We start from the raw sequence: 27,204 nt of genomic DNA, 5'->3' as shown, positions 1-27,204 counted from the left end.
ATTCGGAAAAAATGAGAGGCTGACAGAGTGGTCACCCAGCATCATGGTCGAGTGTTTGAAATAAACTGATTGCGCCCGTGAGGGCGTGCACGATGCTGTTTGTTTGGGCGCTCCGGCCGGCCGTCAGTTCCATTATAAACACAGGCTGCAGGTCATTCTCATTCAGTCTAATGAGTCAGCCTGATCACTTAGTCGTTGGCGCACTCTTGTGGTATACAAATAGACTGCAGTTTACAATTATATTCTGGTCATTGATTGTTGTATTGTAGGACTGAAAAAATAATAATAATCCTGGCAGTATAGGCGCACAAGCATATTGTAAATGGCTGGGAGTTAACTACAAAACATTTGGAAACTAAAAAGGTGCGCTCCTCTGGGTTCAGATCTCTGCCCCTAGAGCAGGGGTCTTCAATGTTTTCAGGCCAAGGACCCCTTAGTTGAGAGAGAGATGAAGAAGGGACCCCCACAACCTTTTTTCATAGATTCCATAGTGTCATCGTTTGATTCATGTCAATTTGTGTTTAGATATTTAACCGCTTGAACAGTCATTAGCCTACTTTTAAAACTTGACCTTCTGCTCTTTTTCCCCCTCTACACCGAAGCTCTTTGCCGAAAATAGCCGATCTACAAGCTCACAACACCTTGCAGCAAGTACTCCGAGGACCCCCTGTTGAAGACCCCTGCCCTAGAGTTTAACTTCCAAGAGTCCAACTCTAAAAGGTTATACTGTAGGAACAATTTCTGGTGTGTGTGTGTGTGTGTGTGTGTGTGTGTGTGTGTGTGTGTGTGTGTGTGTGTGTCTCCCTCCGCTCAAGTCTGACCACTTGGGCAGCAATCAACTGAGTAAAGCTGAAACTCAATTTCCGACGCAGGATCAAATAGGTCTATAAATATTATTAATTCGAAAGAATTGGCATGACGGTTCTTCCTTGGCCTTCTAGGAGCGTTACATGCAAAGTGTCACGGCAATTGGTCAAGGTGTACCTGAGATTAGCTGCTTTCAGACAGTCAAGACACATGGACAGATTGTACACACGGATGAACAGGGGCGAAAACATAATTCCCACATCCGTCCGGAATAACAAACTTGATATCCATGCATAGCTACAGTAAATATCATACATTGTTATATAGAAATGTCAAGTAGAATAGTGACATTAATTCCTTACAAAATATGACCCTTTTGCAAAATTATACCTATTTGAAAAACTCATCTGTATTGCTTTGAAAGTGTAATTGATCACAACTCGTCAACTTGACACCGCACAAACAGTACCTCGGGTAAACAAACCATTATTACTTTGCAAATGGAATATTGACATGTCCAAAAGTGGAATGACAATGAATCACTGAATCATGCGTCAATCAATACACTGCGCTTGTCATCATTACTCATCCCCAGCTTGACAAATTAGACTAGTTCAAAGCTCCTGTCATCAGCCTCACTGGAATGAACACCAGCACTACACCACTACACATGTAACCTCCATCCCTGCCTAGAGAAAAGTCTGGAAAAGAACTACAGTCAAAAGCGTCTATGGGGCGGACTTCCATTGTATGTACTTCCACTGGAAGCTGTCTTCATCATAACAGTATTCATGCCTGGGGAATGTAAACAGATCTGCACAAAATCAACGCAACTTACTTCTTGTCAAAGTATCTATTACTGTTCCATTTGGTTCTGTTTGTACACTCTCAGAGTTAAAGTAACACTGTGGATTTTACTGCACACCAGGTTAAAAACAGCACTCAGCAGCATACCAGATAATAAAGCTTGAACAAGACCATCTCCTTTAATGTATATCCAGTAAAGAGAGGGATGTGCCTCGGGCATGTTAGGCCTGACTAAGCACGGCGAGAAAGATTCTGACTTGTCTGCATAGAACCTTCTCAGCCCCCCTGGGGAAGTACAAACTTTCTCATCTCTGGACCTCCTGGGTCAGCTTGCAGACGAACAGAGACATCCAAGGCCCACGGAGAAGTGATTCAAGCAGTATATCATAAGGTGTTGGCTTGTACAATAAAATAAACAGTAACTCAGCATCAGGCTCGGTGTGGGAGGAATTTTCAGACCTGGGATTTGCATCAGACCGGCCCTATGCTCACGCGCGTAGCGCGTGAGCTTAAAAAATTTTGAGCATTATTTATTAATTAATTGTCAAAATTGAGCATTATTTATTAATTAATTGTCAATTTTTCACTTGAGCACCCCCTCCTCAAAATGAACGGTTCCAACGCCACACTAAAAACGGACCCCAAAAGACTGTGAAAATTGATGACTCATCACTAAACCATCATTTTGAGTGGCCATTTCTTGCCCAATGAATGTTTTTCGTGCAAAACAAATGCTTGCAATGGATTCCGAATAATTAAAAACCCCTAGTTTGATCCCTCACATCCCACTTAAAGCAGATTTTTTTGGGAGTCATTTTTTCCTTTATATTATAGTGTATAGTATGTGAAGTTAGGTAGGTCGTTTTTAAAACTTTGCCCTGATGGGATTCCTTGGGACTTTTTTTCTCTCACTAAGGATATAATGAGGATACAGAATCAGTTGAGTTTGCTACTATTGCAATTTGTTTTAGGTTTGGCCTAAAATTACTGGACTATAAGCATTATGTTTTGGATTGAACTGTTTGAACATAATGCATAGGCTATCCACAAATGTAGGGCCAACTTGCACAAATACTGTACATTAATTACTGTAGGCTACCCACATTACCATTTGCGCATTGGCGTGACATGTTAAGGTAATAAATTAGGATACTCACAAGTTATATTGTGGATACAATACAAGCAGTGGATGCTGTCCCAGCGTCTGGTTTAATAAGACAGGACAGCCTTTTGGGGAAGTTGACATAATTGCTCCTCAGATATATTCCATTCAAGGTAACGTTTTAACGTGTCCAGCTGTCCACATGACATGTTTCATCTGACTGGATGCGACCATAGGATGCGACAGACCAGTGTTGCGTCCATGTTTGTTGTTGCCATCTTAAAATGAGCGTGCATTCTTGTTAATTAGTGGTTGAACAACTTGCCAACTTTACTCACAAATGCTCTCTCGTTTGAAAGGCTCTGTGATGTATTCTAACTAATAACAACTTGTTTTGACAGTCCATCCAACAACTAAACCGCGCGCCTAGCTCGTATCACAAAGTGAAGCCAATCGGTGTGCAGCGTCACAGCTCACAGGCACAGCGTGATAGAGGGGGCCCATTGAGGGGGGCTTCCGATAGAGTGTCATTCACATATGAGCGTCATTTATTTGGACTGAGATTTACTGGCAGTCGGAGTCCCCCCTGGCAACAGGACATAGGCAGAACTAGCACGTTACAGAAAGGGGGCCCCAATGGGGGTTTCTGATGGACGACGATCATTCGCATTGACGGCCGAGGCCCGTTTCAATTGAAACACTGCAGTGACCTGCAGCGGCCCGCTCGCCGGACTCCCCCTAGCGGCCCAGCGGGGAAATCCCCGGTTTCCCAGACGCTCACGCCGACGGTGCTCAGCATGTACAAATCAAACAGAATGGACCGATTACATCTGTAGTCTCCGTGCGTAGGGATATGACCGATTATTGTAGTAATCAGGATTCTTTTGTTAAAACTGTATTATTTCTTTATTTTCAATTAACTGCCAGTGTCTGCCACCATCATGTTCAGAATTTGTGTCAAAGCCCTATTGTTTCAAAGCCATAGTTTAAAAATGAAAGGCTATATTTACAATAACGATTACTTGACAATTCCTAGCCATGTCTGTTCATAGTTATAATAATTAGTTGTTGACTTGTTTATGTGTTGCTGAAATGAGCATACTGCACAGACAGCTCACTTTAATAATGCTGAAATCCAGGGCGCCCGCTGGCCTAGTGGTCAAGGCGCATACCACATACTAGGCTATGATGCCTGCTGGCGTCGCTGGTTCAATTCCCGATCCAGATGACCTTTGCCACATGTCATTCCCCATCTTTCTCCCCATTTCCTGTCAGTCTACTATCCTATCAAATAAAGTCATAAAAAAAGAAAAATGCTGAAATCCTTGTCTACACAGGGCTGCAAATATTTAGCTTTAAATAGTGCTATATTGCTTTAAACACAGCGTCTCAGACAGAGACGGTTAAAATGGAGTTTGAAGTTACAATGGGTTTGTATAGGAAGGGGGCGTGTCTGATAAAATCAATACTAAATATTGAAATATTGAATCAAGCAACTTAAAAACTGTCCTGGGTGTTCCCAAAACCCTGATCAAACGATAAAATGACCCAAAGTTCTTCTTAATTAAAGTGAAAATTACCTTTAGGTACCAGCTCTTATGCCTTAACTTAAAGACCTGTCCATACTATCTCTGACCACCACATTTTTCGTCGAAAATGTCTGAAAAGCATTACTCCGAATTAGAGTTGGGAAAGCTGCATGTCAGAAAGTCGGAACTCTCTGACGAAAAGTTTGGTGTTCGGAGACAGTATGGACAGACCTTTAAGTTAAGGCATAAGAGCTGGTACTTAAGACAATCAAAATACAGCCCATTATGTCTCATATCTCTGAGTTACAAATGGATAAATTAACTGCAGGAATCTAGACATGAGTCACACTATCATGACGACTGCGTGTAGGGGGACATAAAGCCTAAATCCAGCCATTAGGGACGATGGAACAGCCGGTGCTTTCTTAACAATAATTATGTTATAACTGGCTCTGTGTGAAGTGTCTCCAAAAAAGAATGTTCCCCCACGGCTGAGATGCAGAGACTCTTAACAGACTTTATCGGCAGATAAGACAGAGATAGAGATTCAGAGAGAGAGGGAGAGGGAGAGATTCCCTTTGGGTATTGCTGAACTTTCTGGATGTAGGCTACATAAATGATCTGACTGCAGGGGCGTGGTGCAGGGGTACGTTTCCACCACTGTGGAGAATGGGGTTGGTTTTCTCTGTGGTGCCTCCGGATTGGCCCGGCACTCCAGCGAACACTACTGTCCGCGTTCGAAGGTGGGAAGTCAGCAAGGCAGAGCGTTCCCTGTCCCTGCACTGCACTAGCCTGTTCCTCGCCACGCAAAGTGGCTGGCAACTGCATGTGGCTGGCAACTGCATGTGCGATGGAATATGTGGTTGTCTACACCCTCCCCAGACCAAAAAGTAGGGTTTGGCAGTCACAGACTGCAGACATGTCATATGGGGGAAATTGGCAATGACTAAATTGAGGAAAAAGAAATACACACACACATCACTCACACAAAGTTAGTCCTAAAAAGTGGATATAGTAATAGCAGTGCTACATTATTTTAGTTATCACTGTATGCTGAGACAACCATCCATCCATCCATCCATCCATCTTCAACCGCTTATCCGGAATCGTGTCGCGGGGGTAACAGTTCCAACTGAGACCTCCAGATTTCCTTATCCCGAGCAACTTCCTCCACTCCCTCAGGAAGTATATACAAGGCGTTCCCAAGCCAGTTGGGAGATATAATACCTCCATCTGGTCTTTGGTCTGCCACGGGGTCTCCTCCCAGTGGGACACGCATCGAGGACCTTCCTAGGAAGGCGCTCGGGGGGCATCCGTACTAGATGCCCGAACCACCTAAGCTGACTCCTTTCCAAGTGTAGGAGCAGCGGTTCTACTCCAAGTCTCTCTCGGGTGACTGAACTTCTCACCCTATCTCTAAGGGAGATACCAGCCACCCGTCTGAGGACAACCAAGCAATGTCATAAAATAGAATTAGGCACATCAAGTTACTGTGTTTTTACTGCAGTAATGAAATCATGGCTACAATATGAACACAATATTAGCCAGCAATTTATTATATATACTGTATGTGATATCAAGTTACAAAAATGTAATTTGCAGAAAGAAACTGCAGTTGGAACCATTTAGGGCAGTAGTTCTCAAATGGGGTATGTATACCCCTCTGGGTATGCGGAGGTACTACATGGGGTGCGTGAGAGAATGGAAAAACTGAACTTAATAAATGTGCTCAGGATGCTCTAATTTCAAGTCTTTCACTACTTTTCTTATTTTTAAGGTTATATTCTTCACAAGGTGGGTTATCGTTCATTCATAGCATCGGGTGGATACCAAATATGTCCAAAACGTCTACTTTTCAGGATTCAATTTCAAAAGTAGCTACTTTTGTATGACACTGTAGTATGCAAAGTAGGGCATTAGGTAAAATATGGAGATATGAGGTTTTTGCCTGACTGTTACAACATGCTAGATATAGTTTTCTAAGCAAGATGTTGTATACGGGTAAAGGGGGTACTTTGATCCAGAGATCAGGAAAAGGGGGTACTGAAGCCAAAACAGATTGAGAACCACTGGTTTAGGGTACTATGATCTATTCAAATGATTATAGTCCAAGACATTTTCTAAGCTGTGAATAACATTGTGCAAAGGCTGAATGGGTTGATCAAGTTCATGGAGAGGTGACACAGACAGACACGTACTGTGCTGCAGGATAGAGAGAGACACTTGGAGATAAAGCACAGTTACAGAAAATGCAAACTAGATGACTCACCACTCCTCCTCATAAAGGGTCAGAACAACATATTTCAGGTAGGGTCATTAACAATTACAGATAATACGTTGCTAGATTTCAGAGCATGATTTTATCCTGCTGCCTTTTGCAGGCTTGCAATGCTATTTCATTGCACAAATCATTAATCTTCCCAAGTCTTTCACGTTGCTTGGCAAGAAGCTTGGCCATTATGCATTGTTGTGCAAAACGCCTCAAATTGGAGGTCTTTAAGCCAGCTGTTATTTGTAGAACACAGTGACAAAAAGAACAAACACATTCCTCTGCATGGTGCTCACAAGTGACACAACACCGATTCCGATTAAATCGGAATCGGTATAGGCTTCTAACCTTTAAACCCTATACTCCATTGACCAGAGTCACCCAGGGTCTATAAGCCCTCTCCAAAATATCTTTGCCGAACATAGCCGATCTACGCTAGGGTTCAAGTGATTAGTCAAACCCATTCAGATTTCTAAAACAAAATTTAACACTGTTTAACACAAACCACACCACCCATGACAACAGTCATCCATGATATGTGGTAATGTAGCACATTTCACTGTTTTCTCATCATGAAAGCAGATTTGCCAACTGAGTATCAATGCCGTGACAGCCATTCACCATGAAAAGATGAGCATACTGTACATGTATGCGTACAGTAGGGTAACTTAGTACTTTAAATTCAGAGGTGCAACTGGAGATGCTGACGTCTCCTGTGAAGCCATTATTTCATATCCTCCAGTGTCTGAGTCATAATGAGTATCTGGGGAGCGAGCAGAGTCGCATTCCTCCAAACACAAAAAGATGCAGGAAAGGCTAATAAAATGGTACTTGTTACAGCTGTCCTGCTGTGTATCGTTCACATGCTGTGCAAACGAGCATGAACGAATATACTATTTAGCATCCGAAATTCACTGTACGATATTTAACCATAATGCCTACCAGAGCACTTCTGAAGATAACATTTATCATGAGATATTAGCAGGCATGTGTGAAGAAAACCAGACAGAATATTTAAACTGCTAAGATCATTTTGTTGCCTTTTGTCCACAAACTCGAATGACTGAATATATTAGGTTAACCTATCTGTATCTGAAATCTAAATTAATTGCAGAGTGCCATTGAATAAGAATAAATGCCACTAGAATTGCTGAGACATTATTTCTTTTTCTCTTCTCTTCTTTTTACAGCCCCTTCAGATGCTCTGCACCATCCCATTAGTCTTAAGGTGAAATATTGATTTGTATTGAATGACAACAGTGTCTTTTAAGTCTTCAATGTCAGGTGCTGATCAATAGTGTAAAGACCGATGTTATTTGTATGTCATCATGGATGTCCATTGTTCTGAATAATGCAAGAGGGGAAATGCTAGACTTTTTTTTCCTTTTCTTTATTTGTGCATGCTATCCACATGCAGAGTGCTATTGCACGATGAGTGTTGAATCTACAGTATAGTTCTTGATAATGCCAGCGGAGCTTTTCTTCACAGAAGAGACTGCCATGGCAACAGGCAGGCTCAAGGTAGCGAGTTAGAAAGAGAAATTAAGAGAGAAAATGGATTCATTATAATTTCAAATGATAACACATTATCTGTTCTATCTTTGAGTTGATAGTGATCTGTGATTTTACGCTTGAATGGTGGAAACCTTTGTTTAAGTTCCTGTCTGATTTATTGGCTATATGACAGATTTAGACTACTAAATGGTCAGTAATGGACCTAGTAACGGTCAGAGATGGTAGATGTTTCACTTCACTATGGTGTATTGTTAATACAATATAATAAATATTGTAAACACTTTATGGCAAGGACTCTCTTTCTTCAAAAGTAATTCCACAGGTACACACACATCTTAATGCAGTGGTATTAAAACAGCTAAAATTATTGTTATCAACTGGAAACACTGGTGCTGAGACTGAACTTATCACACTTGACACAATCATAAAACCTTAGCACACCACACAAGCAACAATTCACAGAAGTAAGTTTTCATAGAACATACAGTATAACCTATATGCAAGGGATATCTACTGCTTAGTCAATTAAATGATTTTTCTTTCACTCTGAATATACCAAAAGCTTTAGGTGATCAAGCTGGGTATACATACAGTACATACAAGGGACTTAAGGGAGTACTGCCCGGGATGGGATTGAAAGAGACAGTGCCCACGATACCCTCACACCTGTCGATCTACTTCTCCTGAGTGAAACACAGACAACACTAGAGGGAGCAACCACGATCTGGTACCACCCAAATTTAGAACAAACATGAGAAAATTAGTATTCTATTGCGTAATAGTGAATTGTAGTACCCAGAGCGGTCTAAGGAGAGTGGCGACACTTCAGTCGACTCCCATAGTAAACGTGGAAAGCCTATTTACTCTAAGCTAACTTAGCCTAGCTTACGCATGCGCACACATGCACGCATGGAGCCCGTCTCATTTGCCCCGTCCGCCCCCATTCATTTTCACTCGCTGGTAAGTAGACTAAATCACGTCTTTTTCACCCTTCTAATAATGTTATCTAACTTAGAGAGGCCCATGAATGCGTTAAAATGGTGAAAAAGACGTGATTTGGTCTACTTCCAGCGAGTGAAAATGCCTCGGCTAGAATGGGGGCAGATGGGGCAGAGGCTCGCTAGGACTCCATGCAAAGCCACTTCCGGTCTGCTGCGAGTTCAAAGCGTGTCGTCACTCTGCTCTGGTAGCGCCCTTCTGGCAAGCGCCGCCCTCCCTGCGTTCTCATTGGCTGAATGCAAAAATAAGAAAACATGGACACCGCTATTACTTTTTTGAGAAAACAAGGATAGTTACAGTATTAACCAAACAATGGCGGAGGCGTGCCGTCTCAAGCGACTTGAGCCATGTGAGACACCGCTGAGCGAGCCAAAGCGAGAAATAAAGAATAAATAAAAAAAACATGTAGGCAGGAACACGGCCTCATCACTCTGACTCAGATACTGTATAACCATAGACAAACTTGATACACTATGACTATATAGGCAGGAACGGCCACATCACTCCCGATATGCCCATATATAGTTATATATGGAGATCCGGTTGTCCAGAACCACAGATCCAACCGCCATGCAGTTGGTCATGTGCATACAGTATATGGGACCAACAGACAGACTTCAAACTCAACTTGCGCATGAATTGGCACACATCTAGACAACACTTGAACTGGGATGACTTTATGGAAAACCCACACAATCATTTATTTTTTTATGAGAAAGTAGCAATTCATAAAAATTAATAATTAATTAATGTACTCACTAATACACTTTAAAGGTCTCTAGGCTATATAATATCTGTTCTTTCACACTCAAATGGGTTGTAGTTTGATAAACCAAATGTTCAGACTCAGACATTTGTGACACACTTATCAGAAAATAGACTTTCCCTGCTTATCGTGTAGTATGATACTGACTGTAGAGTAAATAATACAAAACCTTTTCATTGCTAAAAGGTCAAATTGTTCTCATGTCACTTCTGGTATGAAGTCATCAGTTGAAAATTCTGACATTAGCATCTCATGTTTAGTTAATGGTTATTGTGGACACAAATAACTTATTAAACCTATTTAATTGAAAAAGTTACACACTCAGTATTAATTTAAATGAAATGAAGCTATTAACTTTTGTCATAAATAGGGCACATACAATAGTCTATGATTTGGCCTCCATATTAGCAGTGCAGCCTAAGCCTTGGCTAAAGATAAACCCAACGCCACAGCTCATGAATGTTAATTACTTTAGTACTGCAACTCGGTTTATGACTATACAAGACACACTGCAATCAAGGCAATGACAGGTGAAATGACTTCTAGCACAATTCTGTCATTAGTGGTGCATTGAACTCGGGTCTAGGGAACTGAGAAATGTCAGCTTTTAAGCCCGGTAAATGAGTCATCAAGTTCCCTGGGCAAAATTTGGTAGGATTTAATGAACATTCTGAACATGTAGGAGACCAAATCGATTTACAGACAGATATATTAATGTGTGGTCTCTGGTTGTGTTTATGCAGTTTAATGGAAAGTGCACTCATGTGTAACTAGAGGGTGCAACACACTCTGTGCCCAAACAACACCAAATACATGGTGTTTGTCTTGTAAAAGTAACATCCTATTCCATTAAAGGTGATACACCATGCATTTAAAAAGTATTTATGTCATATTGTTTATGTCCCAAAGACGTTTTTCAAAAGGTTTGAGGCTAAATTACCACTCCTGAATAGAGAGCCTCTCTCATTTTTGAATGGCTCTCAGAGCATTTCAGCCGCAGTACCACCTTTGGCCTGAACTGCGCCACCCCCCCAAAATCCTTTAGAAAAAAAAGAAAAAAAAAATGAAAACAATTTTTTTTTTTTTGAAAAAAAAATAATAATATTTTTTTTTATGACGACGTCACAATCGGCAGATGACGTCACAATCGGCAGCAAATCTGGATAGCCTGTTTTGAGAACCCGTGGGATACTTTTAACCTTCGCCTTCTCAAAACCAGAGAAAGACACAACGGTCAGAAATGGGACTTTGTGAGGATAGAAGGTGCTAGCGGGACCCCAAAAAAAGGTTTTAAAATAGGAAAAGTGAAATTTCATGGTGTATCACCTTTAAAGCGGTTTTATGCTATGACGCTGTGAAGTTAAATTCAACCTACTTGTCCTCAGCTTATCAAAGATCTACAATCCAAATACCACATAATCATCTCATAGCTCCAGAAATGGCAAGCTTAGTAAAAAACAAAGGAATCGCACCAACACCTACATTATGGAGGTCAAAGACCACAACGTTGTATGAGACGAGTCAAGCAGCGGTCTATTTAAGCTCAAATCATTCATTGTACACGTGTCCTTTTGTTATCTTCACCTCTGAACATTGTACAGTATGCGCTTTGTTTGCTCCCACCCAGCACCACAAGGAGGCTCTGCTTTCCCCAAGGGGTCCGTTTTCCCCCTAGGATCTTGTTATAGATGTCTATATAGATGTCTATTTCTGTCAGATGTTTCATATTTCATTATGCTATGACAGAATTCCAAAGTTTGCGGGCCCTGTGTAGGCATTAGGCAACCTGGCCTGGCAGAGACCTAAGCTCCAAAGAGCACACTTTTCTAGTTTATTTATTGATTTATTTTTGTTCCAGCAGTTACCCGGCAACATAAATATAAATCCATGCTCGTTATTGTATGCCTCAACATACAATTTATTCATGCTAATTGACATTACATTGTTTCACTGACCCATTGATGAGGGTGAAGGATCTTAAAGATTAATTACGATGCTCATGAGCTACTGTAAAAACTATTGTGACTATTAATGGAATGCTGTTTACTGCATCCCACTAGCTATCGGCCCAATTGCTGGTTTATTTGGAATAGACAAGGCTATCAAGCTTAATATTTCTTTGTGTAAAGCTATGGAAAATATCTGAGGCTAAATGTTTAATTTAAGTGCTTACATTAACTCCAAACATTTTTGTGCATGAAAAAAAACACACTCTCAGTCTCCCAACATCCATTAACCCTCTGGACATTGGCCAACTGTTAAAGGATTAGTTCTTTCTATCAGTTATTATGAATAATTTCTCTCCACAAAGCCAGCCCATCCAAAACCACTGAATAACACCAATAACATGCAATAAGACAGTTTGCAAAGCGTGTGTGTGCGCGAGCGAATGCTTGACATGAGTGCGTGTTTGTGTGTGTGTGTGCATGCATAATGGTATCAGTAGGAGTACTGACAGTTACTGGTTCACCTGCCATTGAGGAGCCCCCACCGGGAGGATGAAGCGTCTAAACCCAGGCAACCTACACCATTCGTCCCCTGCTGACAGTCGCCACTCCAGCCTATAGCAGTCGCTTGTGCAGCAACAAAGATTACCCGCCCTGACTGGCTGCCCTCCCTCGAACACGGCCAATTGTGGACGCTCAGCAAAGCCGGATGCACCGTGGAGGATTCAAATTGCCCTTTAAACATCAAATCACCAATGCTGCCAATCTAGACCCACAAGCCGTAGAGTGTTAGCCTCCTCACAGCCACAGACATGCTTCACCCCTTGGTACCTGCTGTCAGGTACATGATGAGATGAAAGCTGATTCCCATCTTAAAGACTGAGCTCCAGTTAAATGTGGTGATGAATACTGATTTTAAACATTGCGTGAGAAAGCTGCAAAAGTGTGGCCCAGAGGAGCCTGCATGACTTGCCAGTATTTAAGTATAAGGCTTTACATCTACATCCGATTATGATAATCAATTGTTCATCATTCAATTCACTAGCTGCAGTGTATCAATCAAGCGAAGGACAATTTAAAATTTTCACATGTGGTTTTAAGCATGGGCTACAACCTCAGTTTTTCACACTAACTAAGGCTAAACAAGACTAAAGCCAAATGTATTACTGTAGTTTTGACAGTGTCGCTTGCATACAAGAACTGCTTGCATAAATATACTGTATAAACTAGAAGCCCTGTGCTCTTCCGAGCACAGGTCAGCTAGGTTATTGTGACCTCCTGGTGCTGCTATAATAAGCTAATGTGAAAGGGTATCATGTCTTCTTGGGCCTTTCGTGGCAATCGGGCGCTGCATTCATGATTTGAAGCATTTTTTAGAAGCATCAGATTAGTGCAAAAGTCGGGGGGGGGGGATCTTCCCCAGTTGAACGTAACGTGTGGAAGGAACACGTTATTCCAACCAGTTGCTTTCCCCTCCATCAGGCGCCCCGGCTGGCCAGGGGAGGCATTATAGAGACCAGGATTACTGCATGTTTTTGTGAGGGTACCTACCCTAGGGGACACGAGAAGAACATGCAAATTCCACACAGAAAGGCCCTTTCGCCAACCCCACCTAGGGTGTGGGCGCTGATGACGCAGGGGAGAGAACACGCCCACAGTGTCCCTCGGCGGGAATCGAACCCAGGACCTTCTAGCTAAAAAGGTTTTAACTGAAAAATCTACTCCAGTGAGCCATGGTAGGTTATTTTCTCTGTGTTCTGAGGCCTTTTCAGCTGCAATAAAAAAAAACTATTTGCCTGCGGGTGTTGCTGTTGAGGGATTTTGCACGTCAATCATTGCCTCTGCTCCCTGAGAAAGAGCGGGAAGGGGAGGGGCTGGGAGGAGAAGGGGGCGGACTGTGACATCATAATCCACAGGAAAATCACAGCACTTTTCTGATCCTAGTTATTCAGAAAACCCCAGACCACAGAAAATCCACTGAATACATTTTTTAGGGGGTGTAATTGAGGTCAGAAAACAAAACAAAGAAATGTATAAATATACATTTGAGGTCATTCTACCTCTAAGGATCCCCATTAGAGACAGATGAATTACAGATGAATTGTCTCCCTGGGGTCCTGGACATTTGTAATGCACCGTCCGTCCGTCCGTCCGTCCGTCCGTCCGTCCGTCCGTCCGTCCGTCCGTCCGTCCGTCATCTTGAATTTGAATCAGAACAGAGAAGCAGCCTGGAATGTCTTCATAATAATTATAATCAGTTGTGTGTGGAGGAACATGGGACTATGGGAATCATACAGGTGAATGAAATCAAATCATAATTCATTATTTTAAGGGGCTTGCTGATGCAATCACGCATTTGTTTTTGTTTGACAGAAAGTAATTGAGATTGGACTTTTAGTATAGGGACTTTTGACATAGTAAAATTACTTGGGTTAGGGTTACTTGGGTTAGGGTTACCCTAACCCTAACCCATTTTGCATAACTACTTAGGACAGGTGCATGGGAGTGAAAGCCAAAGCATAGGAAGAAGAAAACATTTGTACACTGTCTTAAAGACGTGGTGCCATAGTTTTGTATTTTTTTTTTCTGTTTTGTATGTGTCTACGGAGTTAACACATACAAAATTATTATTATTAAAGTCGAGCTGAAATGGCTTTTTTGGGCATTTTATTTTGAAGTATCAGTCTGAAACGGAAGCCTTTGATATTCTGAACCAATCAGAAGGGACCAGCCCTTCAGGGGATGGGATGGTCACGTGACGCGTGTTTTCGTTTGTAGCTTCATTAGTTTGCAGACGGCAGGCAGAGGGAAACATTGTCTGGGGCTGCTGTGCAGAATGTTTGTTACCAAGTTGCTTATTATTCTAACCTGTAATGTTTTAAGATACATATTTTAGTGTGCTGATTAAGTTTACAATGACTAATAAACAGTCTGGAGTCTGGAGTCGGACCTCATCCTGAATGACATTTAAAATGTAGTAGCTCTATAATTAAAAACAGCTGTGTTTGGAGGAATGCCAGCAATGGGAATAAAACAGGTGAATGTAATCAAAGGTTCATTTATATTCAAAAAGTCGATGTCATCACGTTTTTGTTCACAGGAAGTAATTAAGATTTAGCTTTTATGGACTTTTGATAGGCCTATAAAAATCCATAAATGGTTTCTTTTCTTTTTTCTTTTTTTTGGAATCTAGTGTTAAGAATGCCCATATGATTACCACGGATAAGCTCTAAAAGTGTGAAAAACGTATTCACTGGGTCTTTAAGATTAGGGGAACATGTGTTGTGTGGAGACATAAGTAGAGTTGAGTTTGTTTACGATAAAAGCCTATATTGTTGGAATAAAATACAATTAATACAAATTGCTTAAAATGTTGTAAAATGTAACAAATGTTTCATTTCAGTCTGTCATCAGGCTTCTGGTTCATTATATTTGTGCAACAGAAACTGCTAAACATTTCAGCAATCAAATCTGGGGCACCGGATTGGACCAGGAAGTGGGTCTCGGAATTCATTACATTGAAAACGGTTCAACATCACTGGAAGAGTTGGCATTTCAGTATGGAGAATTGGCTTGTGTTGGCATATTGCATGCCTGATTAACCAATCAACCTGATTAACCTGATTAAACGTATCACATGAACGTGAGGTACAGGAGCATCGTTATTGGCTAGTAGTGTGGGCAAGGAAAAGCAAGGCAAGGCAATTGTATTTGTACGCACATTTAGCACAGGAGTTAATGGTGAAATTTGTCTTCATGTGGTATTGATTGCATGCATCATGCAGCTACTGTATATGCTCCAGTAGAGAATGCACTTGAATGCACTAAAATAACAGGGAAAATTTGCTTTGTTTTAGTCAATGTTTTGTAAAGGCTATAAGACTATTATTTTGGGTGATATGACATCTTATCTTTAAATATATGTAGGCGTGCAAGTTTTAAGCCCAGTTGTGAGAGGTGCCTTTTATGAGTTCATTTCATTAAACATCCCGCACATGTATAACAGACATAGGGACAGACGGCCATACACACAAAGCCAGATGTAGGAGTGGTTAGCACCGCTCAAAAACTATAATACCCATGGTCATCTATGACGTCAGTCCATATTTTCACCCCAAGCCACCTTATGTTCAGCACTTGGAGTTTCATCTGATGTACAACTTATTGTTGGTGTTATATGAAGGGTTGTGCTATATGAATGAATACAGTTTGATAAGTGTGCCTGTCTCTGACTTGGAAGAACAGGTTGCTCAGAAGCAGTGCTGTTTATCACTGTGTACTAAACCAAAGTTTAACTGCAGGGTGCTGCTTTCCACCAAAAGAAGGCGTAGGTAGACAGTGCAGACAATGCAGTCACACTAAGGCCCAAGAGGTGGAGAGCCCGTCTGCGGTGTATTGAGTGGAGAACAGGCCCTTTGCCACCTCTAGTAGGCTACACATGTGTTCAAAGAAGTTAATAACTCACATTAATAGGGGTCGCGGGTCGCTCTGGGGCCGCGGTTCACTCTGGGGCTGCTGTGTGTGTGTGTGCCTCGGCTGCTCAACAGCGCCACTTGGTCACCCAGGCCTGCCACTGGTCACCCAGCGGTATTGCAGCTCATGCTACATACAAACATATTTACATACCTACACACACAGTCAAGCATTGGAGACAGTGTGCCACCGCTCAAAAATGTTTTGCAAAAATCGGCCTCCTGGTGGTACTATAAGAGGCTGATCTGTTTTGGAGCAGAGGTTCTGCTCTGGCATGTGGCGGTTCCGGAGATTAGCTGCTCACAGACGGACGGATGGACGGACACACACACACACACACACACACACACACACACACACACACACACACATGGACGGACAGACAGACAGGGTGCAAAACAGTCATGGCCACACCTTCGGCCTGGTGGATACAACTAGAATCAGCACCATACTGCCATTTGCTATGTATGAGTATACCCTCGAAAGCGCAACCCCAATACAGTAATGGTTTTGTTGATTTGTTGGTAAAATTGTCTGGTCATAATAGCCAGCACTGGAGCCCCACCTTAACTAAGTTAAGCCACTGACCAGAAGCCCCCAGAAATAGGAAGTAACCACATAATCTAGGCGACAATGTGGTTGCCAGTTTTTAATTACTTTAGCTTCCATTTACTTCTACTTAGATTTGCATCCAGTTTACAGCAAAGTTATTTTTATAAATGACTTGCATGCCATGAGATGACCACTCCTTTCCCAACTCCACTCTGGGAAATATATTTAACCTAATCCCAAACTGTCTGTCTTACCTACCCAGGTCAGGTGCAAGGATAATCATCAGATAACCATTTGCTGATGCTGGAGATCCCCGTGATAAATCTGTTCTCAAACCCAGTCTTAATTTAACGAGACAAGCAGTTCTTCAGAGCATTGGTGCCATCAGCCCCAGCTAGTGCATTTCACCGTTTCAAAAAAATGTCCATGGAAGGAGGTCATGCATACAAATCATCTACGTATATCCACTTGTTTTGACATTTGGCTGATAAAACATGAAATTAAAATGGTTTCCCAGGCAAAGGCTGCCAGGGGCTGTAAAGCTCACTGCTTTGATAACCCCCCTAGTTTTTAAATCAAGTAAAATGCACTCTGTCTGGTGGTTATTTTTTATGTCATCAAAATGGCTTCATCTCTAGTTCCAAAGTTTTAATACAGTGCAAAATGTTACCTGCTTAGACAGGTAATATCATACGAATTGCCTCACTCCTTGAAAATATAAGTGCCTGGAATGTCAAGGTTTAAAGAAGACAACAATTAATTATGTACATAATGCCAAGAAAGGCTTGTTATGATGCAGGATAGGGAATCAATTTGTTGAATGGCATTTGAAATGTAAATTATGACCCCCCCCTTATCCACCCATCCATTACGATACAAAAACGCTTTGCATGTTTTTTTTTTGCTTTCTAAGCTGCATCATGTTCAAGACTTAATGGAATTCTTCCTTCATTTATTCAAGGTCAAAGCTCATCACTCCCACAGTCCTTTGCATTGTAAATCTTCCCCTCTATACTTCTTTGGGAGCATTTGAATAATGATAATGATAATTTCCTGATATATCCATCTAAGGGCCCGTTCACATTGAGCCGATCCCGGGGCCGAGGATCCCCGACCAGATTTCGGGAGGACCCCCCGGGAAAATCGTTTGGTCGGCCCCAGAATCGGTCTTGGGCTTGAACAGTACCCCGACACGATCGGATTATGTTAATTAGCTTTTTTATGACCTCGGGACTCGTCGGGAGCACTCACGATAATATCAAAAAAGCTTGATATTTTCGGGTCATCGGGTAGGAATCCTTTACAATTATTGTCGTCTGAATGAGCTCACGGGATTGCATCAGATTATATGAAGCCAGCTCCTCCTTTTTTTAGGCTGCGCAGAGTGTAGGCTATTCTGTCACAGCCTACACTTTTATTATTATTATTAGCCTACTTACTTTTTACTTTAGCCTACTCTCTCCCTTGTTGTAATCACTTGTTCAAAAACGTTATAGCCTATAGCGTTCTTTCTTCTTTTTTCTTCTTCTGCGCAGTCATTTGGCAACAAGGCAGTGTCTTTTTTTTTGCTGCGCAGATTTGGCTAGGGCAGTGCTGTTCTATCTGTGTATTATAAGGGCTCTAAATACCTTGTGCAACTTGACAGACAGACACCCTATATATAATATCTTATTCATATAATGTAATACTCAAAGTCAGAGACATTCCATTGCATTCCTTTATTTTTTTTTACTTTTACGCGCGGGCTGCGGGCACGTCATTGCGTCTCTCGTGCTGTCAGTTTGTTCATTGGTCCTCAAAGAGGACCGCCAGTCCTTGGGGAGTTCCAGGGGGTCCCCAGCTAAATGATATTGAGGAACCTAGGCCTGTCCCTATTCTATATGCTTGGATGAGGTGGTGGGACAGTAAAAAAAAAGCGAGAGGGTTAAACTTTTTTTTTTCTGCGACTGCACGCACACAACGGCGAGGTTTGGACATTCATAATTGCTATTAGCTGATTAAGCTCATGTCTGTTTAATGTCTGGCTGGTTGCCGTTAAAATGCTGGTTGATGCTATATGCCACATTATTATTCATATAATGTCATCATACTCAAAGTCAGAGAGACATATTCCTTGGGATTTTTTTTCTTCTTTTTTACTACGTGTGGTCTTTTTTCTTGTTCTGTTTGGTGTTGTACAACTCATTAACACCACGCAATTTAGGCTATTGTTCAAATCCCCTTGATTACAGATTCACTGTTTGGAAAAGCAGATGCGCTTGCAAAATAATGGCATAGCAGATAACATCAGAAAAATAAAACAAGCAATGATTTTGTACTGTTTTCACATATTCAGTAACTGGGTTATTCAGTGTTTTTTTTTTTTTCCTGTTTCAAAAATGTTGCAAAGGTCATGAATTAAGATTCTCTATAAGTGGGCATGTCCACTTATTCACATTAGATAGATAGATAGATAGATAGATAGATAGATAGATACCTTTATTATCCCAAGCGGGAAATTTAGTAAATTCACATTCACTACAGATACAACACTGCATACTCTGCTGGATCTGTATGGCAACTCAGCCCACCCCTCATGAACGCATTTGTGACTAGTGAATGTAAATTATAATGCAGTACGGAGTACAATGTTGTAGTGCTTCACCTACTCCAACAAAACTTCATACTATGTCACCAGAGTGTACATACTGAACCTGCTCACAGCATATAACTGTCTTTGAAGACAAGGTGAAAGGTTACAGTGTGTTTGACCACATCTTCCTACTGCTGACATGCCTCATAAGTGTAGTTCAGACTCACAAAGATGAAAATGTTTTAAGCCCAAGTCATACAACTGTGTCACGCACTGAAAATAGCCTTAAATTAAGCATTAGCCCGTAGTGATGGCCTTATCAGCAGACTTCCATCAGCTTTCTGGAAAAGGAAAGTATTTTCAACCGGGAAAATTGGCTAGTAATGAATAATTAGTTTGCAAAATACAGGCTAAATGGATGTTTTCATCTCATAAAATATGCTACATAAACTTGCAAAACTTGAATTCTACCCTTAACCAAAGCTAAAACCACACCGTATTTGATCAGTTTTGAGGATTGTGGAGTCAGTCACTGCCTGGCCATTTGTATAGGATTCCTCCAGGTTTAATTATGTGGGAAGGAAATTGCACTTTACAAAGTGGCTGGATAAAATAGAGAAATTAAAGTGGTGAAAACCAGGCTCATGATAATGGCTCTGCGACATACATTGCAGAATCTACAGTGACTCAGAGTTTTACTGAATATTTATTCAGATATTTTGCATATACTGTACACATATTTATTGTAAGAATTAAAAGTGTATACATCTTGTGGTACTAATAATCTCTGACTGATTAAAATGGCACTCCAATCTAAAGAGAGCTTTTCCTAGTACCGCTGCCTCAGTAAATCACCCTAATAAAATAATGTCAGTGACACAGCCTGATCAAATTCAAGTTTGTCAAAGGGTCTAAGCTCTTCTGGTTGTGCATACATACTGTATAAAGACAGCAAGAAGGCATAATATTGGGTATATAACACATGGCTGAGGTGTCAGTGATATCGTCAGTGATTTATCTCAATTGGTTTATTTGATTTAAACCTGAAAGTGGTTTGCAAGAACAAACACCTCTTCAGCTTCTAGGAAGTGTGTTCATTTGATTTGGGGAAAATGTTGGAGTAGCTACTAGCTAGAAATAAAACATCAGCTCATTATAAGCAGTCACTCAACAACTAAGATTTAACAAGCAAGCAGATAACTTACTAGACACACTAGTCTAGTTGTAGAATCTAGTCACAGTTGTATCAGTCAGTCCAAATTGTCTCCCTGTCTTCTCTGTGCAACGTCCACTGGTTTGAATGTAGCTTAGGTCAATGTGCCAGGTGAGTGTGATACTGTTGTATTAACATTTATAGAGGGATGCAGTCTACTCTGCCTCAAATTGTTTTTGACCCCATTATTCCTACGGCACAAGTGGGACCGATATCCACAAACTTTAATAAGCAGTGCATGCTCAAGTTACTGTGTAGGGTAGGGTGTGAGATCTTTATCCTAAATCTTTCCATTTTAATTTACTTACTGCCTCAACATATGTTTTAATTTCACACTGCCTAAACACATAATGATGATACTAATGTGCTGTGGGATACATTTCCACCATCATTTGGAGTAGCCTATTCATTATGAATGCATAAAAAAGGGGGAAAAACATAGTCGAGTTCAGTGGATGGAAGATTGCGATAACTCACCATGAAAGAGTCTCTTCTCTATCTCCAACTGACTGACTTTACACGAGTCAGCAGTTTTGATAAGGCTTGATATGCACAACAAACATACTGCTGTGTGTGATTACTGATTTCTTAAGAATTGCTGTCATACATACATAACACATGTATAACAGAACCTTCCATGAATAATTAACCACTTGAACTGTGTGTGTGTGTGTGTGTGTGTGTGTGTGTGTGTGTGTGTGTGTGTGTGTGTGTGTGTGTGTGTGTGTGTGTGTGTGTACTTAATTGATCAGGTCCCCCAGGGATCTATCCTTGGCCCAATCCTTTTTGAGCGGTGCTAACTGCTCCTATGTCTGTCCCTATGCGTCTCCATGTCCATAGTACAAGACTGACATCACACGAGACTAACGTCATAGAAAGTATGCAGAAACCGACATCACCACAGCGGAACGGCCAGCAGAACGGCCCATACAAGGAGATGCACACAGATATGTCGTATTCGATATCACAGGTGAGATTTTTTCTCTCTACACCGGATACCTTCAACGAAAAGTGACGCCCCCAGAATAGGGCAGAGCCATCATACAGAAGTGACCTGATCAAGGGTACAGGTGGAAACCAACCACAACATACTCCACAAAAACCTGAGAACATCACTCAAGGTATGTATTATTGTGTAAGCTTTGCTTAAAGCCTCATATTGTCCTGAGAAAGACACCTCATGGACAAAGTATACAGTTCTGACATGTTGACTTCCTTCCCTCCATTTTGAAAGCAAATATGTCTTGAGATACCACTGAGCTATCAATATAGGAACTGCAAAGATTGACATTGACCTGATGTCAACTCAAGGCTCAATAGCAACTCTTGCAATATCGTCACAGGAAGCAACAACTGAGAGTTAGAGGCAACGTACAATTTAGAAATTAAGTATCAACACACTTTTAAAAACAAAAAAAGTTTTGTTTTATACTACAAACTTTGGATACACTACTACAGTGTACAACTACTCAACACTGATTGCAGCCATAACCGTATGTGCCTCCAATTCCAGTGGTAGCCTTTTGTGAGTCCTGGAGGCACTGAGACCCCCAGTGCAACAAGTGAACAATAAGTGCTACAGTCTACAGATATCCGATTAAAATAATCTATAATGCATAAACCACAAACAAATAAAATGTAATTTGATCTGAACACACACTGCACAGCCTGCAGTCTCTGACAAGGAATACATACTTAGTACAAGTATAGCATGTGAATATATAGCATAAAAGGCATGGAAGCATCAAGGTACTTACAGTGGTGAAGTTCACTGGATAGCATTCCTGTCCTCTGAAGGTGCACGCCAGAAGCATGTCACTAATGTCATGACCGGTTCGGTTGTAGAAATCAGTCATGTTAAACAATTTGGGCTTAAAGTTCTGGAAGTTGGCCTTATCCTTCAGGGCAGCCAGCACCTCTGGCTCAGCCAGATGTGGGTTAGCTATTTGGTAGTTGTTGTTGAGGAGGGCCAGCAGCTCGCCGACATGATAGAGGTCATTCCTGGTGATTTGGGAGAAGCGGAACTCATTGAGGTTGCAGAAGGTAACTGCTGGGAAGGTGAGGTTTGGGGCCGCCACCTCGTCCAGCTTGGTGACGTGGGGATACTCAAAGTAGTACGACACCCTGTCCATGCACACCAGCAGCAACAAGCCCAGGGAGCCCAGGAAGGAGAGGGACCAGAGGAACCGGCGGAATGTCATGTGCCCATAGGCAAATATGTGGCTCATGCCATGTAGTGTGGATATGTTGGCAAACGCCTGCAGGTTGGAAGGCCTGATGCTCTCGATGCTTTCCTCCGAATCTCCCTTCATGACTGCTCAGCGCTGTCCCCCACCCCCCCACCACAGAAAAATAACTTCAGCTTAAAGACTTTGCTCAGCAACAGAATAGCAGAAACCAACCGCCAGCGTTGGGTCTGTCACAGCTGCTCCTCTACTCCCGCAGAGAGGTGTCAGTCGTCTACATAAACCGCTATCATAAAATGCTTGTCAGAGTTTGGTAAATTTCCCTTTCATTGCAATTCATCCTCCAGTGGTCGTCAGCTGTTCCAGCAGGTCCAGCCCCCACCCCCCTTTTATTTCAAGCTCTTCTTCTATTATTTCCAAAGCTCTTCTCTCACACTCCCTGTACAGCTGTCTTTTGTAGCAGAACCAAATACAATGACAGCTCCAGAAACACCCACATCTACTAAAAGGCAATGCCTCCTGATTCCCGAGTGGACAATGGAAAGGAAAAAATAGAGAAAATAGACAGAGGGAGAGACAGAGACAGAGAGACAGAGAGAGAAAGAGAGTGTGTGCGCGGTGGGTAGGGGGCTGCAATGGAAAGGCTTGCGTTTGGGGAGAGGGGCTAAGCCTCGGCAGTCAATGGGACCCTTCCTCCTCCAATCGGGGAGAATGCCTCTACATCGCTGTGATAATGGGATGCGGTGGATTTGTGAATGGAGGTAATAAAGAAAGAAACGGCTCACTGGTCCCTTTCGCTGCCACCTGCTTTCTGTTTCCTTGTGCGTGTATTTTCCTCTTCTTGCTTCTCCCAGGGTCAAAATGATGGGGAAAGGGTGAGGGGTGGTTGGGGTGGGGGTGTGGGAGGGGGGGGTCACAGACCTCCGACCAACCCAGCCCAGAGCAACCAGCGTTTGCAGGTTTTCCGCGGGTCCCCACTTCCTCGTCAGCGCTGGTTCCACAGTTAATAGGGGAGACCACCTCTTGCTGCTTTATGGCCACCCCTGCACACACACAATCCACTGACGCTTCTCCTAGAAAGACCTCCAGTTTCACTCTTTATGTTGTCTACATGCAGGTTTATTTTCTGCCGTCTGGAGCATTTCAGGCTCATTCGCAAGCTCGCCTCCTCTCTCTCTCCCTCTCTCTCTATCTCTCTCTCTCTCTCTCTCTCTCTCTCTATCACAACGCCCCCCCTCTCTCTTTCACTCGCTCTCCCCCTTGCTCTTTAGTAGTCAGAATACATCCCACTGCCGAATGGCTGCTTTGCCTGCCTGCGTGCATGCGTGCGTGCGTGCGTGCGTGCGTGCGTGCGTGTATACGTGTGCGTGCCAAACATTAGTACCAGCTTTTATACATCTATACATCTGGACACCACCTTCTTCAAACACGCTCTGGCAGTCATTGTCATCATTGGTGCAATTGTGCTCTCATATTGTCTGCAAGAATGCCACAGGTTGGGTGTTTATTCCCTTGACAAGCATCACTGAATAATGAGAGCCAGGCTCACAGGCATAATCTTGTACACGTTTTCTTTCTTTCATTGCACACCTAATCAATTGATCCATAAAATCAGTGTAATTTCTTTGTTTTCTTTGTTCAATTGATTTTCATGCATTGATGATTTCATTGATCACTATATAAAAGGCCACAAATGAAAATAACAACAACAGCATATGGTGTTCTAGGGTTCTTTCCAATTCACTTATCTTTTCTGCTTTGAACGTGATTATGATTGTTAATTGATGTGAATTGTGAATTGATAGTCAAATCCCAATGGCATGTCTCTCTTTACTTTTCATTATGTGTGATGACACAAGCATTTCATTCCTGATCAGAAATGGCCTTGGTTTTGTTACTGGGGTTAAAAAGTTCATCACACCCTTCAGAAAAACCTTTTCATTTCGCAAATGGGATTATCACCCATTGGCTACCCTGGGAAGCTTCATTATCATAACAATGAATTACTGAGGATAGATAAATCAATATACAAGCCTAGTAACCAAGCACGGTGAACATGCTGTAGCAACTATTACCCACAACACAACAGTGACACACTATTGAGATAAAAAAATAAAAATAAAAAAAGACACAATTTCATCCATCAACTTCAAAGAGAGAAAGCAATGTCAAGTGAATGTTGCCACCATAGAAATGCAATTTGAAAAATGCTCAGCGAAGGAAGGGCAACACCATGACTGAAGTGATATACCACTGTGATGTTACGTCCACATATCACAATGCCTTTTCCTGACAAGCAGTGTTAAGACTTATCTTCCAGAACCATTTTTGAGGAATTGCAATTTTGGTACTACAAGACAGCAGCACGCCTACACCAGCTACTAACAGAAGATATGCATGTATTCCAAAACCAATATCAAAAGATAGATATGCCAACTCACAAACTTTACAATACATTGGACAATGGTATTACTATTTCATTCATCTTATGACAATCTTTGCCGTTTCTGTTAGATTTACAACTTGGCCTATCGTACACAATACTCTCATGCTTTTTAGAGCTTAGCCTCACTCATATTTATTTGCATTCATGACCAATAATGGTTAATGTTCTAAAAAGCACTCTAGGAGGATGGATGTCGTTTGGCCCATGGGTGAGACCTTGGCTAGGATTTGATGTTTTTCTTTACTAATAGGACTTCTTTTTTTCCACTAATAGGACATAAGTATGTGTGTATATGTATGCTACTTTAACATGTGTGTGTTACGCAATGTCACATAGCCTGCTCACCTTTTACTAAGGAACCGCCTCAAGGATTTCGCCAATTACTGCACAACATCGTCTCTGCTCCTCAGGGTGCATTCTGCAAAAAGAGATTAAGCAAAACTAGTAGACACATACATAAATTAGCACACACTACAAAAAGTATGGATGCACCTCAAAACCTCTGTGGATACACACTGTGTCAAATCAAGACAGATGTGACATGGAACGGCGCTTGTTATGAAGCAGCAAACTAGAAGCAATGAACAAGCTCACAGCAACAATCATAGTGGAGTCGCCTTGTAGTAGTCTTGAGGGGGTCTGCAATCAGCGATTACTTTCACACAAGATATCACAAATTATAATGGCTAGATTGCCTTGAAACTTGCTCAGTGTAATTGTGTTTACTCCCTGGAGGACGAACCTTAAAGACCAGCTGAAATTATAATTGTTTATTTATTTTTGGAGCTGTGTGAAGCACAGGCTCCCTATACGTGGCCGTGTGGGTCTGTGTGTGTGTCTGTCTGTCTGTCTGTGTGTATGTAGCCTGAACTTCCTAAACTTCGGCACGCCACTAGTCCCACAGTTTTGCCACCACACACTCGCGCCATATGTCAAATCGACCGGCTTACTCGGGAATCGTGGGCTATTACTTTTCTAAGAGAAAGGTTCTATAGTTTAATTGATATTAATTTATTAGTGAATTAATTTTCCCCATTGACTTATAATGGGAATTGCAAAAACTCACATTCAATTATTTGTCTCTCGCAAACCATAGGGGCTAGAGTTTCAAGACTTGGAGAGGAGGTTCATAATGATTTCAAGGATTAAATAAAAAATAATTGTGTCATTTGGCCGCATGGTGGCGCCATAACACCCCACTTTACGTTTTGGCCTGTAACTCTTGAACCGTAGGTCGGAAAATTAAAAATATTTTTTCCCTGGATTCCTTGGGTCATGACGCATCTCCCCATATAGGCCACGCCCATTTGCGCCATGATAGATTTTCCGCCATCTTGAATTTTCTCCAAAACACAGTTTTTGCTCCTTTTCCTACATATTTTCTTCAAATGTCACAAAAATCGGTACACATGATCCACACACACACACACACACACACACACACACACACACACACACACACACACACACACACACACACACACACACACACACACACACACACACACACACACACACACACACACACACACAGCTCCACTTTACACTTCTAGAGCATATTATGAGTACCCGTATTTTTCGGACTATAAGGCGCACTGGACTATAAGGCGCACTGTCAATGAATGGTCTATTTTCGAACTGTTTTCATATATAAGGCGCACCGGACTATAAGGCGCACATAATAGACGCTACCGTTGCGTTATGCATCCAATAGATGGAGCTGTGCTAAAGGGAATGTCAATGTCAATGAATGATCCATATATAAGGCGCACTGGACTATAAGGCGCACTGTAGTTTTTTGAGAATATTTAAGGCTTTTAAGTGCGCCTTATAGTCCGGAAAATACGGTAATAGAAATAGGTGCCCCAAAAAATGGAAAACAAAAAACAGGCCGTATGTCACAACTCACAAGATTCATTACCATCACAGACTCAGTCATTCATTGAGCCTAGCTCTGGTCCAGAGTGCCAGCAGCTGCACTGACGCTCTGACAGGCGGGTGACTCAAAGACTGGACCAGGAT

At 41.8% G+C, this 27,204-nt stretch overlaps 1 protein-coding gene across 1 annotated transcript in view; it reads right to left on the bottom strand.

Annotated features, from left to right (window-relative positions):
- asic1c (acid-sensing (proton-gated) ion channel 1c) overlaps positions 1-22,862 on the bottom strand; it is a gene marked incomplete at both ends in the record, with an annotated part of 111,748 nt that extends 88,886 nt beyond the window's left edge. The window contains one exon of the mRNA XM_080726469.1: positions 22,308-22,862. Within this exon, the coding sequence (XP_080582595.1) occupies positions 22,308-22,862 (555 nt within the window). The remainder of the gene's footprint in view (positions 1-22,307) is intronic.
- Between the last annotated feature and the right edge of the window lie 4,342 nt (positions 22,863-27,204).

This window comes from Nannobrachium achirus, assembly GCF_963921795.1.
Source record: "Nannobrachium achirus genome assembly, chromosome: 5".
In the NCBI taxonomy this organism is placed as follows: Eukaryota; Metazoa; Chordata; class Actinopteri; order Myctophiformes; family Myctophidae; genus Nannobrachium; species Nannobrachium achirus.
The sequence above is the reverse complement of the archived record's forward strand: the minus strand, read 5'-3'. Positions and strand labels throughout refer to the sequence as shown.